This window comes from Notechis scutatus, chromosome 2 (assembly GCF_049901735.1).
Source record: "Notechis scutatus isolate UNSWTSFEM ecotype Mainland chromosome 2, rNotScu1.2, whole genome shotgun sequence".
NCBI classification, from domain to species: Eukaryota; Metazoa; Chordata; class Lepidosauria; order Squamata; family Elapidae; genus Notechis; species Notechis scutatus.
In genome coordinates, this window is record NC_142010.1 from 133,627,978 (window position 1) to 133,642,354 (window position 14,377).

The 14,377-nt window shown below is 45.0% G+C and overlaps 1 protein-coding gene across 2 annotated transcripts in view; it reads right to left on the reverse strand.

Moving 5' to 3' along the window:
* ASIC1 (acid sensing ion channel subunit 1) overlaps positions 1-13,809 on the reverse strand; it is a 226,899-nt gene extending 213,090 nt beyond the window's left edge. Inside the window, exons 1-3 of one of the 2 annotated variants that reach the window (XM_087953980.1) lie at positions 13,696-13,809; positions 13,014-13,437; positions 6,708-6,903 (exon numbers count right to left, since the gene is read on the reverse strand). In XM_087953980.1, the coding sequence (XP_087810106.1) occupies positions 6,708-6,903; positions 13,014-13,378 (561 nt within the window). In that variant the 5' untranslated portion in view covers positions 13,379-13,437; positions 13,696-13,809. Of the gene's footprint in view, positions 1-6,707; positions 6,904-13,013; positions 13,602-13,695 lie in introns of those variants that run through there. The other variant, XM_026679991.2, reaches the window with a different exon arrangement.
* Positions 13,810-14,377: the final 568 nt, after the last annotated feature.

The following is a 14,377-nucleotide window of genomic DNA, read 5'->3' on the forward strand; positions in this document are numbered from 1 at the left end:
TAGGAAGCCTTTCTCCTTGCAGTATTGCAAATATGAAACATAGAACAGCTGAAGGAGGCTAAGGCGGTGGATTAATGCCTGCCTCCCCACCTGCCATGCTCCTCCCTACACGCCATGCTCCTGAGCCATAACGCACCTGCAACCAACAATCCATGAAATGAAAATCAATTACACACTGGAAAATTTGTTAACAAGTCTTTGGTCCTTTGTCCTTATTCCCAATCGCACAATCAAGCTTTACTTGTATGCAGTGGTGTCTGGCGACATTTCTTTCCATGTCAGCCTTGTCTCTCTTTTTGGTCTTCCAAGGTTAGTTTGGCTCTGTAAAATCACTTCTTAGAAGCAAAGGCCTTTAGGAATCAACTCTCCCATGCAATAATCCCATGTAACATGTGTGGGAAACTGCATACCAATTCTGCGCTATGTAGGGCTTCCACGTGAGAGAGGCAGACTAGCCTGCAGGCAATCCAGTAATACCGTTCTGGTATTACTTCTTGATTCAAACAAAAGTAGATAATTCTATTCAGTCTATGTCATTAATGCAGTACCGAGAATATACAGTTGTTCCATTAAATGTCACATCTCCATATCCCTCATGGAAACTTTCCTTTCCACCAATTTGTTTGGATCAAATACCTGAACTTGTATGGATCATTTGCTCCTTTGTGAGCTGACGGATCACACTGGGGAATTGCGTTTCTCATTTGCACACAGTCTGTGGATGGCAAAACCTTCGTGGATCCCCGCAGATCTACTTCCTAACCTGGAATTCTTCATTTCATTTCATTTTTTTTCCCGTGCTCCCTCACAATGGAACTTGACTGAGCCATTACTGGAGATCCTCGCTTTTTTTTTTTGGCTCTGATTTGCCCTTTAGAAATGAGAGGCTTAAACAGCTAAACCACTTCAGCAATGTCAACAGAACCCTCTGAAGTTTCTCTTTGGATGAGACAAAACAGCAATAGTAGCCCAACGCAAAAGCAAACACATATCAACAAGCTGGTTTATTTTTCCCCATGATATCCAGAGCCAATCACAGCAAGGTAGAAACCTCTGTTCTGCAACAGTCTTGAAGCTCTAACTTCAGCCAAGAGCAGTAGGCATCAAAACAATTCAGTGGTACTAATAAACATATCTCATATCTTCCATTCCATATCAATACCTGTATCTAGCTACTACTACCAAAGGCTTCTTTCCAAAGGGACAGCAAATTGTAGAAGCTGGAAAACAGCCACTTTCCCCCATAACAGTTTCCCTGCCTGTTGTTTATTTAATGCTGCACACCCCTCCCCCAAACAGAGCATCTTTCCAAAGCCACAAACATGCACAGTTCAGCTTGGGCCACAATGCCTTACTGTGTCCACACAGTTGCCATAGCATTCATTGCCATACACCTAGGCAAATCCAGGTTTCCAACAGATTAAATTTTTTTTGCCTTTGAGGATACAGAATGGTAAATTTATTTCCTCTGCAGCTATTTGTTAACTCTGCTCTGAACCATCCACAGATCTTTATGGTTCTTTATACAATGGAGACATCACAGTACAGTGGTTAAGATGCTCGACTAGGAGCAGGGAGATTTGGGGTCTGGTCCTCTCTTAGGCATGGAAGCCAGATGGGCAATCTTAGGCCAGTGACTCCCTCTCAGTCTCAATTCAACCTCCACCTTTGCCACAAACCCACTGATAAACAAATCCTCTTGTTGCGACATGCAACTGATAGCTTTGCTGGAAGAACTAGCTGAGCACAGTGCAAAACAAAGCACACTTTGCAAATATATGGGAACGAGAAGGAGACAGAGGAAGAGAGAGGGGAAGAGGAAGGGGAAGAGCAACAACAACATGGAATTGCAAGCTCCGCCCATCAGAAATAATAACATGCTGGATTTACATAGTCTTTTAATCAATAAGTTTGGACCTGGAATTAATCCCATTTAATAGAGACATATAGGCATTAGCATATACCAAGGCACACTGTGTACTGAACGCAAAAACACTCTAAAATGTTAAAGTACCCGTTGCCCAAGTTCCCAGTTGTTGCCCTAAGACGAGTCCTACTGAATCAGTCTAAAACTTTTTCTCTCCCAACATTCTTCATCACACAGAACTGAGATGTCTGTAGGAAACTCATCTCCAGGGTATAAAATGTCTTCAACTGTTGCTTCATAGGAACTCACATTTTGGACATGTTATATTTGATTCTCAAAGTATATTAGTTATTCAAAATAATTGTCTTTGATTCCTGTATATATTTTCCACAGCAGGTTTTTTTTTTTAAAAGCAATCGTTTAAATTGATTAAATCGGTGGGTAATTATTTCATCATTTAACTATGTCAAATGATATTAACTAAACTTAGAGTAGGTGTCATCAACTTGGACAGAAGGCACTGAATTAATTATCCTGCATGGTCCTGCTGTCACCCTGCAGTGAACCCACAATGGCTCAAAATTGGAAGCAAACGTTAAGGAGCACACAGCTGGGTATTAGGGAACCCATCCTGCATTTATTATGATTCTAAACAGGGTAGCATGAGTGATATGTCGCCCCACTGAGTTATGTGATATGGGAGTAGGTTAGTGTAGGATATGAAAACAGTTTGGGACAGTTTGGGAGGGATCTGTGAAATCTCAGAAGATGCTGATGTTGAGCAACAAATTCCTACAGCGATGGGTTATTGGTGGGGGTATGGCTGGATGCAATGGTCTTGCCCATCCAGGAGAAAGGAGACTCATTTTGTGGAAAGTGCCTGCTTCTAAACCATCCACCTCCTTTCTGGGTCTGGAAGGTGGCCTCAGGCTATTGCTGTTGAATGTCACGTTTCTGTGTGGTAAGACCACATTCATGCAAAACCTGGTGATAGATGAGTGTGCAGACCTGCCAGGCATCATTGAAAGGAAGCACAATTGGACACAGACATGGATATAACCATGGCAAGATTTACCCTTCTCTGTTTGGCTCAGCAGCCCCAACTCCAAGGCCAGGGGGAGTTGGGGCTGCATTTTGTGACACCTTAATTGTGATTAGATATACTTTTATAGATAACCAGGTATTTATAGATAACCAGGTGTGAATGCCTGAGAGTTGAAGTTGGGCCATAGAGTCAAACTATGGCTGCTGATATGTACTGATCATTCTGCTACCCAGCAGCCACCCTGCCTGAACAATTAGATCTCATTGCCAGGCTGGTGTTGGAGTCCCAAAGCCATTAGAAATGGGAGGGTTTCAGGTAATGCTCTAAGTGTAGGATTTACATAGGACTAGCATGGCACGTCCTCCATGGTAACTATGAGTTTCTTCCAGATGACTTCTAGGCTGGCAGACACAGGCAGTCATGTGTTAGTTCTGGTGTTGACCTTAGAGCATATGAGATGTGTTTAGTTGTTGGAAGACAAGATAATCAGGTCAGGTTGTTATATGGTCGATATGTGGATTATGTTCTATCTCTGCAATGGTGTGGAATAAATTAGGGTGGCCTGATGGACCCTATGGGTTTTCTAAAGATGCATGGGAGATTTTTCCTAGGGACCAGGCAGAAAGGTCTGTCGACGCTTTTTTGAACTGTGGAACTCAGAGATAGGAAAGGTGTTGGACAAGACTGCTCCCATGTGGCCTCTCTATAGTCACTGATCCTGCTTCTTGGATAATCAAGGGTCTCCAGAAGCTGAAGGGTCAAAAGAGATGCCTAGACCAATATTATGAGAATGAAGAGTGAATGCAACTAAACATGGGGTTGTTAAGAACAGATTCTTGTCCAGTGCCTTCTACAAGCTTATCCACAACCTTCTGCTGAGGAGCAGGTGGGAAGTTTTTCTTGCAGGCTGCTGTGATAACGCTTTTAAGTCCTTGTTGATAAAGTTGCTCATATTCATTTTATATTGGATGCCATTTGATTTCAGTACAGCAAGATTAGTGAGGTTATATCTTGAGAAATCATCCTGGATTCTTTTGAACTCACAGTCTAAGCAAGTGGAGAGGGTAGCTTAAGACCCACCATCATGCATTGGACCCAGAAACTTCATTTTGGAAAGGAAAAATGCCTCTTTAGTAGAAGGGGTACAACTATTTGCCTTGATGGAGGCAGTAGTGTGTCCCTCCTAGCAGAGGATCTCTCAAACAGCAATTTTTGACAACTTTTGCCCATTTTCTAATCTTCTTATTGGGGGGGAGAAGATTTTTGAAGAAGATAGTGTGGCTTTAGCTGTCACACAGCCTAGATAAATGAATTATTTAGATCCCTTAGATTTCAGCATGGGTTATTCCAGTGAATGACTGTCATCAGGAGCCACATGAAGGGAGTGCATATCTGGTACAATGGGGCATTTTGGTGGCATTGAATAATATTGACTGTGGTATTTTGTACCGTTTGTGAGGCTGAGGGCATCATTTTCTGGTGATCCTGACCCTTCCTAAAAGGGCAGTTCCAATTGGTAGTTGGAAGGGAGGAATAGTTGAGCTTGTTGAACTTATAGCTGAACTCATCAAATTTGCAGACAACACCCAGCTGAGGGACATAGCTAATACTTTTTGAAGATAGCCTCAAGATCCAGAACGATCTTGACAGACTTGAGCATGGGCCCTATCCAACAAGATGCAACTCAGTGGTGAGAAAAGTAAGGTCCTGCACTTAGGCAGGAAAAATAGAACACACAGGTGCAGAACAGGTGGTGCTTGGTTCAACAATAGTAAGTATGAGAGGGATTTAGGTGTCCTAATGGACCACCATTGCAGCGTCCCCCAAAATATCAATGCAATCCTAGGCTGCATCAACAGAGGGATAGTGTCAAGACAATGAGAAGTGATAGTACCATTTTACCCTGCACTGGTCTGTACTTGGAATACTGTATCCAGGTCTGGACACCATGATACAAAAAAGATGTTGAGATCCTAGAAAGGGTGCAGAGAAGAGCAATTAAGATGATAAAGGGTCTGGGGGCTATCTTGCACGATGAACAGTTGAGGAACCTGAGTATGTCTAGCCAATCAAAGAGAAGGCCTGGGGGGACGGACATGATAACTGTCTTCTAAAACTATAATACGCTATCACAAAGAAGAAGTGATTGACTTATTCTCTATAACACCAGAGGGCAGGGCAAGAATGGATGGAAGCTTGTCAAAGAGAGACACAGCCTAGAATTAAGGGGAAAAATTCCAACAGTGAGAACAATTCATAAATGGAATAGCTTGTCTCCTGGAGTTGTGGGTCTCCGTCGGTGGAGGTTTTCAAAAATAGACTGGAGAACCATTTGGCGGGGATGGTATAAGACTCCTGCTGTCAACTTGAGCAGGGAGTTGGACTAGAAGACCTCCAAGGTCCCTTTCAGGCCTATGATTCCATTGTACATATTCTGATGTGTGGCTGCCATAGAGTTCGGTTCTCTCTCTGATGCCATTTAATGTTTACATAAATTGATCAGTTGGAGTGAGCTGCTCTTTATGCGCCGATTATATTCAATTATATACCACTATCCCAGGCAAGTTTGGAGATAAGAGAGGAAGTCCTTGGTTTGTTCCTAAAAGTTGTGAGGAACTAAATGGAACATACAGGGGGAAATTAGTCAAATTAGTTTGTATGGAACAGCAGCAACAACAACAACAAAATCAAACTGAATCAGAATAAGATGGAAGGGCTGTTTGTAGATAAACAGTCTTTCCTTCTGTTCTTAGTTTAGGTCTAAAAGGACCACACTCTCCTTAAAAGATCAGATCTGCAAGGGAAGGTTATCAAGATTCCTGCTTGAACAGTAGAGGGAGACCATGACTATGGGAACTTTTGCACAACTTCAACGGTTGCAGTCCTTTTTCAAAGAGGAAGTCCTTCTGACAGTGACTCATGCTCTTGTTGCCTTCCAATCAAACTGCTGTAATGCACACTACATGAGGTTGCTTTTGAACATGATTCAGATTGTAACGGTCCTGCTGCTACTGATGGAGGTGTGTTATTGCTACAGCATTAACACCTGTGCAATTGTCACTGCGCTGGTTGCCAGTAGGTTTCTGGGTCAAAATTCAAATAGCTAGTTTAAAGCACTTTTTAAAGGCACAGCTCCTGCTTACCTTGAGGTCCATCTCCTCTGAAAAACGTCCATCTTGTGAGGTCTTCTCAAAAGAGGATGCATTGGATCTCCATCTCAAAAGCAAGCAATAGGCCTCTTTTTGGGGAATAGCCCCAAATTGTGCTTATCCCTTGAGGTCCATTTCATACCCAAATTGTTGGGGTTTTCAATAGACTATTAAGACAGCCTCTTTTTCAAGAGGCATTTGCCTCTTTTTCAAGAGGCATTTGCCTCTTTTTCAAGAGGCATTTGGGCTGATCTTCTATTTTCTGTTTGGGTTTTTTTTTTGTTCCATTTTATTTTGTCTGATCACAGCTTTTATATAATGTGGGCTGAGGTTTGTTTGTTTGCTTGTTTTCTTTTCTTTTTTTTAATCGCTACGTTTTTTTAAATTCTGCCTGTTCTTGTAAAACACTTCAAGTCAATGTGCTGTAGTAGTCTATAAGTTTATGTAAGCAATAATAAAGAAATAGGCCTATCTTCACTGTCACAACAAGTCAATACAGCAGACTGCTTCCTCTTTCCTCCACAATGACGCCAACGCCGTGCACAACACAGGTTCTTCTCTCTATGGATACCCAACATCATGATCCAAAAGTAATGCTTGCTCCCTACCTCACCATCTTCAGAGAGACAAGAAGCCAAGCACTCACCACTTTGAAGTCAGCGGGGCCACATGGTTCCCCACGGAACAAGCAGGAGAGCAGCATTTCCTGGATATCATGGCCAGCTCGGTCCGAGAACTCCCGCATGTTAAAAGGTTTGGGCTTGAAGTTGCGGAAATTTGCCTTCTCCTGCAGGATCTGCAGCTGTTTCTCATCAGCCATTTGGGTGTCTGGAATCTCATACCTGAGAGGGAAAAAAAAACAAACCAGAACATAGTCACAGGGGTTATATCGGTTGAGCTGGTTCAGTTCACGGCGAAAGCACCCAAGCCTCCGATGTTCCCAGGAAAAGCACCTGTAAGATAAAGTGGGATGGTCAGATGGATGCTGGAGATACACCTGGGACTTCTCAGTTCCAGCAGTGAAAGCACAGTGTAATTAAAACCTAACACTGAGGCCCTTCTCTGAAGATAAGCAACTGTTCTTCACTCCTTGCAAGACTAACCAGGCATCTTCAGATTATATAATTACTCCTAAAAAAAGGAGGAAAAAAAAACAGCCACTTGCCACTGAGGCAGCTTTTCCATTCTCCAAAGGCATAACACATTTTACATTAGCAACCAAGATGTCGTTCTCCTGCACGACAGCTACACACTACCTCCCGCCCCCCAAAAAGGCAGATATCGGCTGTTCCCTTGATTTTATGACAACTCTTGTCATAAAGAAGGGAGTGCATGTGAAACAGTGAGCGGTGTAAGTGTACTGAGTTTATATTCTGGAAAGAGGCAGTCAAAATGTTTAGGCATAGCCTTGCACACATTTGTGTATGCATTTACCCCCTTCACAGCCTGTGGATGTTTAATACCAATACACATTGTCTCCGCTTCATTAACAGCAGTCAAGTCATGTCTCTTTGGGGAATCGAAGAAGTGGTTTTCAATACTTCCTATCTCCCCGGGGTACAGGATGTGCCAGCTTTAATGTTTCAACCCAGCCTCTTCTTCATTAGCTTGCTTGGTGGATGAGGATCATCCTTTGAAAGGAGAGAATGAGCTCTGAATGAGACCTGAGAAGAAAAGCGTGAATATCCCAGGCCAAAAGCGAACAACGCCTTTTATTAGAGCAGAGAAGTGGAAGTTCAGCTGGCTTGAAGCCTGCACTAAACAGTGTCAAAAGCCACGTTCCAAATGTGGCAGAAGTCAAGATGAGATGTGGTGGTGGTGGGAAGGCATACAGTGAAGCATCGTGGGGGGGGGGAGGGGGAGTGTTGTTTAATGGGTGTCTTTTGCAAGGCTCAAGGCACCTAGTTCCTTCTTTTGAGGTCTCCAAACTCAACTCCCACCACAACAGTTTGCGGTTTGTTTATTTATTTATTAAATTTATATCTTGCCCATCTCAGTCTACAATGGGACTCCAGGAAGCTTACAATTAAAACAATAAATGTTATACTTAACAAGATTACGTAGGTCCAAAACCAGAAAGGCCACAAGCCAGAATGGTACAGGGGTGGCCTCTTCCCTATGAGTCCACCAGCCACCTCCAGCACAGAGCACTTCCATCAGGACCCCAAGTCAGTTGGCAGAGCCTGGGTTAATGCCCTTGCAAAAGGCCAAAAGGGCAGTGGCTACACTAGTTGCTTTCCTACCTTACAGGAATGCTCTCTGTTCTCCTACTAGGACAGCCATCAAAATGCTAAAATTCTGGCACTTGAATAGTGATTCTTGAGACACCTTTAATTCCCAGAATCTCACTTTGTTTTAAAACTAGTTCCTTGTCTATAAGGACTAGAAAAGAATGGTCAATGCTTGGAAAAATTGCAAAGGTTCAGTGAAAGCCCTGAAGAAGCTTTCTAGTGGCCGAGAAGACAATTCAGGGCCTTCTATTGTTCTATAATAGTTCTCGAGTACCAGCCACCCAATATATACGCATATGCCAAATCAGTGCAGGTTGCAAATGCAAAATTTGGATGTTGCCCAGTTTGTCTGCACCTGTTCAACAAAACAGGCTATTAGAATCAATTAGAATTGCAAAGTACGCCGGTGAAACCTGGAAAAATGTCTGTCCCTAAATCTCCAACATACACAAATGTGTAATGGTGGCTATAAGTACTTCTAGTATGGCCTGCAGCTTACGGTCCTTTTTGAGAAAACCATACCACACTGGCAGGTCAAGCTACTGCATATAAACAGGGTGCAAACCCCAAAATTATGACGTTACTTAGGTAATGAAAGCCCTGCAAGCAAGCAAGCAAACAAACTCAAGAGTACATCAAGGACTCCATAGTTCAACCCTGAGCTACATATATCCTCTTTTAGTGGCTTTTTTTGATAACCCAGAATTGGTAGACCATTTTGAATGACCCCCATACAGATCCTGTTTATATGAAGAGGGTTAGATTGGGATGCTGCAGCTATTTAGTGGCCAGAAAACACTGGCCAGTAACACTTGCCAGTACGACATTTTATTCGCTTTTGGATGACTTAGGCGAGCAGGATCCCTGGAACACTTTTGATCGTGTCTTTGATACGTTGATTTCTGCATGTCTAAATTACTTTCTATTTGCAAAAAGGAATCAATAAGGGTTATAAATAAAAGAGCAGGCATTTAAGCAGATTTCTGAAGGGAATGAACAGGTTGCTGGGCATAGGGAGAAGAATGGAGGCTTTCCCTGGCTGACCAGAGAAGGGCAGAATGACACCATTCCAAGGAGCCCTGTAACATTCAATTGTATAGGATGGATTCACTGGTATTACTTGATTGACATTTCTATCTAATGATTTCAAGATTTATCTAAACTCTGACGGGTGAAGTCTGGAAGATGTCATATTTGGATGGCCCCAGACTGAGAAAACCTGGCCAGTGCTGTGGGACTAATGTCAACTAGTAGCCCATTAGCTTCTCAGCACTTAGAGGAATTAGTATCTGGCTGGCACATTTTTTGGATGTGAAAAATTCTGTAATTTTTCAGAGCAGCCTATGGCCAACCCTAAATGTTGCTCGGCTGGACAAAATTAAAGGATAAATCGGAAACATATTCCCCATCAAGAAACCAATAAATTTGATTCTTGGGATAAGCAAATCTACCAGGGTTATGCATATGTTGCTTGTTTCCCATAAATATGCAAAACTGTATGCAACAATCCAGATCCCAAAACCATCTTTCCCCTGTAGTGGAACAATGGGAACAGGAGAACAGTTTATCACTAATCTTGTGGTGTGGAAGTGCAGGAGTGTCAATTTTGAAGCTCCTCAGACATCCCATTCTTGGCTTTGGGCAAGGCTCCTTCTGTCATAAGAACCAAGAACAAGAAACCATAAGGCTTCTATATCACCACCCAAAACCAACACCAACACATATACAGTTATTGTCTACGAGAGTTTTTAAAACCCCTGATGTATTAGCAGATGGCATATTTTACACGTATAAAGAACCACATTAGATGAGTGCCATGGGTCGGACTGCTACAATTACATAAATGCAAGCTGCCTATGCTACCCACCTTTCTTGTCTTTTTCCCAAATTACAGTTGTGGAAAAGAATACAATATATATTCATATATACGTATTATTTTAGGAAGCAGGTAGCAAGAAATCCAAGCCATACTGCCTACAAGGAGCAAAGACAGGCTACCAAGTCTGCCCTAAATTTTGGATTCGACCCCCACAAGAGAGATTCAGAATAAAGTGACAGAAATATGCTTAGCTGATGGTTCCCAGATTTGGCCATTTCTATTTTTATTTACTTATTATATTTTTCTTACCCCACCTTTATTACTTTATAAATAACTCCAGGCAGAGAACATACCTAATACTCCTTCCCCCTCCTATTTTCTCCACAACAACAACAACCCTGTGAGGTGAGCTGAGCTGACAGAGTTATGACAGGCCGCAAATCACCCAGCTGGCTTTCCTGCTTAAGGTGGCACTAAAACTCACAGTCTCCTGGTTTCTAGGCTGGCGCCTTAAACATTACACCAAACCGGCTCTCTTCATTGGCATGAAACCCAATTGATTAGATGGACCACTGGCTTAGCTCAGGGCAGCAGGTTTTTCATTAAAATGCCACGTGTTAACTTACAAAACCAATCCCGACTAAATTAACGACCATTAAATTAGGCAGTTTTAAAAAGAGGTAGAGGCAAAAGCATGGAGGAGCTGTTTACCCCAAGCTCTGAGCCCTGACAGCTAAACAAAGCCTCCTTGGTCAGCGGCAATCTACCACCACACCTCATTAGGAAAGGCAGGGCTGGAAGAAAGGCCAATTGTTTTTAATGTCTGTTTTTAGATTTTTAAATTTTCCACTACCATCTGGCTGGCAGTTACTAGAAATAGGGCTTGATTTTTTTTTGTTTTGGTCCAGTCCAACTAGTTCTTTTTTTTTTTTGCGGGGGGCGTTATGTGCTGAAATAAAGGACGATTTGTTATGTCCTATGAAATAGTGCATTTTGGCCAAAGAACAGCTCTTAAAGGAACGGGGGTGGGGGGGACATTTTGTAAAATTTGCTTTTTTTCCATGATTCAGTACTATAGTTATATTTGTCTACTCCACTTGGGTAGAGAGCAGGTAGCAAGACAGGCAATGGGGATCAGTTGCTCCAGGCAAGTAGCGAAATATTTGTCAAGCAATAATGTCAATTTTATTGTCAAGCAATAAAATTACTCAGATAAAATACAATTCCAAGAACCATGGACTTCAATAGAAAAAAGAACGGAGAACGGAGAAAAATCATTCTGATATTTGGATGCACTGAGAAAATAACATTCTGCTCCAGCCTCTTAATTGTGAAAATTCCTCCATTATTTGAAGTCCCATCACTTGAAAAAGATCCCATCCCAGTAGCAAGCTTTGCAACATGAGGATCAAAGTACTAGCTCTTCTCCTCCCTCCATTTAAATTTCATACCATCCTGAGTTAAAATCTATAAAAACTAATTGACAGAAAATCTCACCCTCTCCTTCTGTGTTTAGGAATACAATTGAACCAAGTTACAAGGAAGCACCTGGCTGAGGCTGGCCTAATCAAATTGACCAATACCTGGTTTCAGGTATTTACTAAGAACCTGGTTAGTCCTAGATGGGAGACTGCCCGGTAATCCCAAGACTATAGACTGGGAAGTCAAAACAAATCCTGGATGAAAACACCAGCCAACCACTTTTGTGTGGTTGCCAAGAAAACAACGCAGATATGTTAATTCATAGGAGTCAAGCTCAGTTCAAAGGAGATGTTACTTTATGTGCTGGGGAGTTGCAATTCTCTCCAGTAGAGGGCAGTAAAATGCTGAGATGAGAAAGATGAAATTGGGGTGGTTTTTTTTTTTTTTTAAGGGGGCTTCTTGGAATCCTGACTTGGGAGCTGTTTTTTGTAACCCTTAGAAAACACAGCAGTCGGCAGCCTCAGCTTCCAAGGGCTCAGTTTCCACTCAGAAGGGGTTTCCCCCCTGTTGCTCCTCTGCAGCTGATATCCAGGACACCCAAACTCTGATTTCCCCTCTCAGGCTGATTCGTGACTGGCTACAGATCTCAGCTCCAGGAGTCTGAAAACAGGGGAGTTCAAGCAGCAGACAACATTAGCCGCCTTGTGTCAAGAATACATTCAGCTCTACAATAAATACTCGTGGTTCAATCCACAGCATGGGAGCACATCACCCTTAAAGTGCATGAACAGAGTAAAATAGGGAACACGGGATCAAGGCAGGCTCCGTGGGGGCCATAGGGGACTGTTCGCCACAAGCAGGTGGCAGACAGCTTTTACGGTGATATGCATTGCATCTGAAAGGAGTCAAGTACACGGAGCCACCTGACTGTCTTGAAGAAGAGCTGGCAATGTTCAGGCATAGGAACTCACTGGGGTGACTTGAAGCAGACACGATTTCAGTCCTTCCTACCTTACAGGAGTGTGACGGTGGGGAATCAAAGGGGCAGATAACCTGGGAAAAGGTCAGCTGACAGACACAAACCACCTCCAAAGCCTGATGAGATCCAGACCAAATATATAAAGTCAAATCTCCCTCAACTTTTGGATTCTACTCCTGCGGACTTTATAGACACAAGCCATGCCGTTTTCTTGACAACAATACGGAAACTGTATGCCGTTCTGCCAGTGCTAAATAGCTTGTCACGCAGAAGCACTCTCAAATGTGTGTCAGATCACACTATGAAAATATACACGTTGCACACTTCAGTGCCCAGTTCAAATACGTCCCAACACACACACACACACACCATCGCCACAAGTGCGCCAACTGTTGCACACCATCCCAGAGATGCTTCGGGACCTCTGGCTTTGCACACTCGCAGGTCATGGGGGTGGGTAGGCTGGGATGGTGGTTTCTCCCTCCCCATCCTTTGACCCACCTGTTATTGAGCAGGGCGAGGAGCTCCCCAGCATGGTACAGATCATTCTTGGTCACCTGGCTGAAGCGAAACTCGTTGAGGTTGCAGAAGGTGATGGCTGGGAAGGTCATGTGGGTGGTAGCCACCTCGTCCAGCTTGGTGACGTGAGGGTAGAGAAAGTAGTACTGGATCCTCTCATTGCAGACAAAGACCAGCACGGCGAAGGAGCCCAGGAAACACAGGGTCCAGAAGATGCGCTTGACTGACAGGCGCTCGTAGGAGAAGATGTGGGACAGGCCGTGCAGCGTGGAACTGCTGGCAAATGCCTCGATGCTGACCGGCTGCCCGTTTTCCACCTCCTCCTCGTCCACCTTCAGGTCCATCATGGTCAGAGCTGGAGCAGGGCGAAGGGTGGGGTGGGGGAGGGACGGGGGTAGAAGCCGCACTAGATGGAAAGGAGACAAGCGCTCAGGATGAGTCTCTGGCCAGCCTGGCCGTTATCCCCAATTGGGAAAGATCTAAACCCAGCGCCTCTTCCCTTCCCTTCCCCAGCTATTGTCTGCAGGAGATTTGCTCCCAGGCGTTCTCCTCTCCTCCCTGCCCTCTTCCAGCCAGCCTCCATCCTCCGCTGCACTTTTAACCCGGGCCGGAGGGATCCTCCCCCTTCTTCTCCCCCACCCCCAACATACCCAGCAAGCCAAACCTGAAAGCAAGGCCAGCGGCGGCAGCGGCCGTCCGTCCGTCAGTGTTCAGCGGCGGCGGCGGCGGCAGCAGCGGCGGTTTGCAGCCTCAGCGGTTTGGGGTTGCCGGGCAAGGCAAGGCGGCAGGCAGGCGCGAAGACGCGGCTGGAGAAGCGAGCTCGGAGGCTGGCCGGCTGAGGCGGCACTTGCCGCTGGAGGGCGGGGGGTGGCGGCGGGAATCCTTTGCCCGCCGCTGCTGCTGCTGCTGCTGTTGCTGCTTCTGGCCTCGCCTTCGCGCTCGGGAATCCAAGAGAAGCGGCGGTCGCCGGAAAGCAGCCTGCGGAGAGGCTCAGCGACCAGCGGCGGCGGCGGAGGCGGCTGCCTCTCCTCCAAACACATGGAGGCTCCTCGGTGGCGTGGCGAGAGGGGCCGTTGCTTTGGGGCGGGGAGGGGAGGGGGTGAGCGGGCGGCGGGAGACGATCGCGCCTGCCGGCGAGGCAGCAGGGTCTGCGGGGAGGCACTGCGTCCGAGACGAGGGCGGCAGGGCCCGGCTGCGCTACCCCGGAGTCTTGCGAGAGAGCGCCGGGTGGTGATGGTGGCGGCGGCGGAGGCGCATATGTGTGTGTGTGTGTGTGTGTGTGTGTGGGTGTGTATCCCTGTGTGTGCGCGCACGCCTGTGCGGGAGGAGGAGGAGGAGGAAAGAGG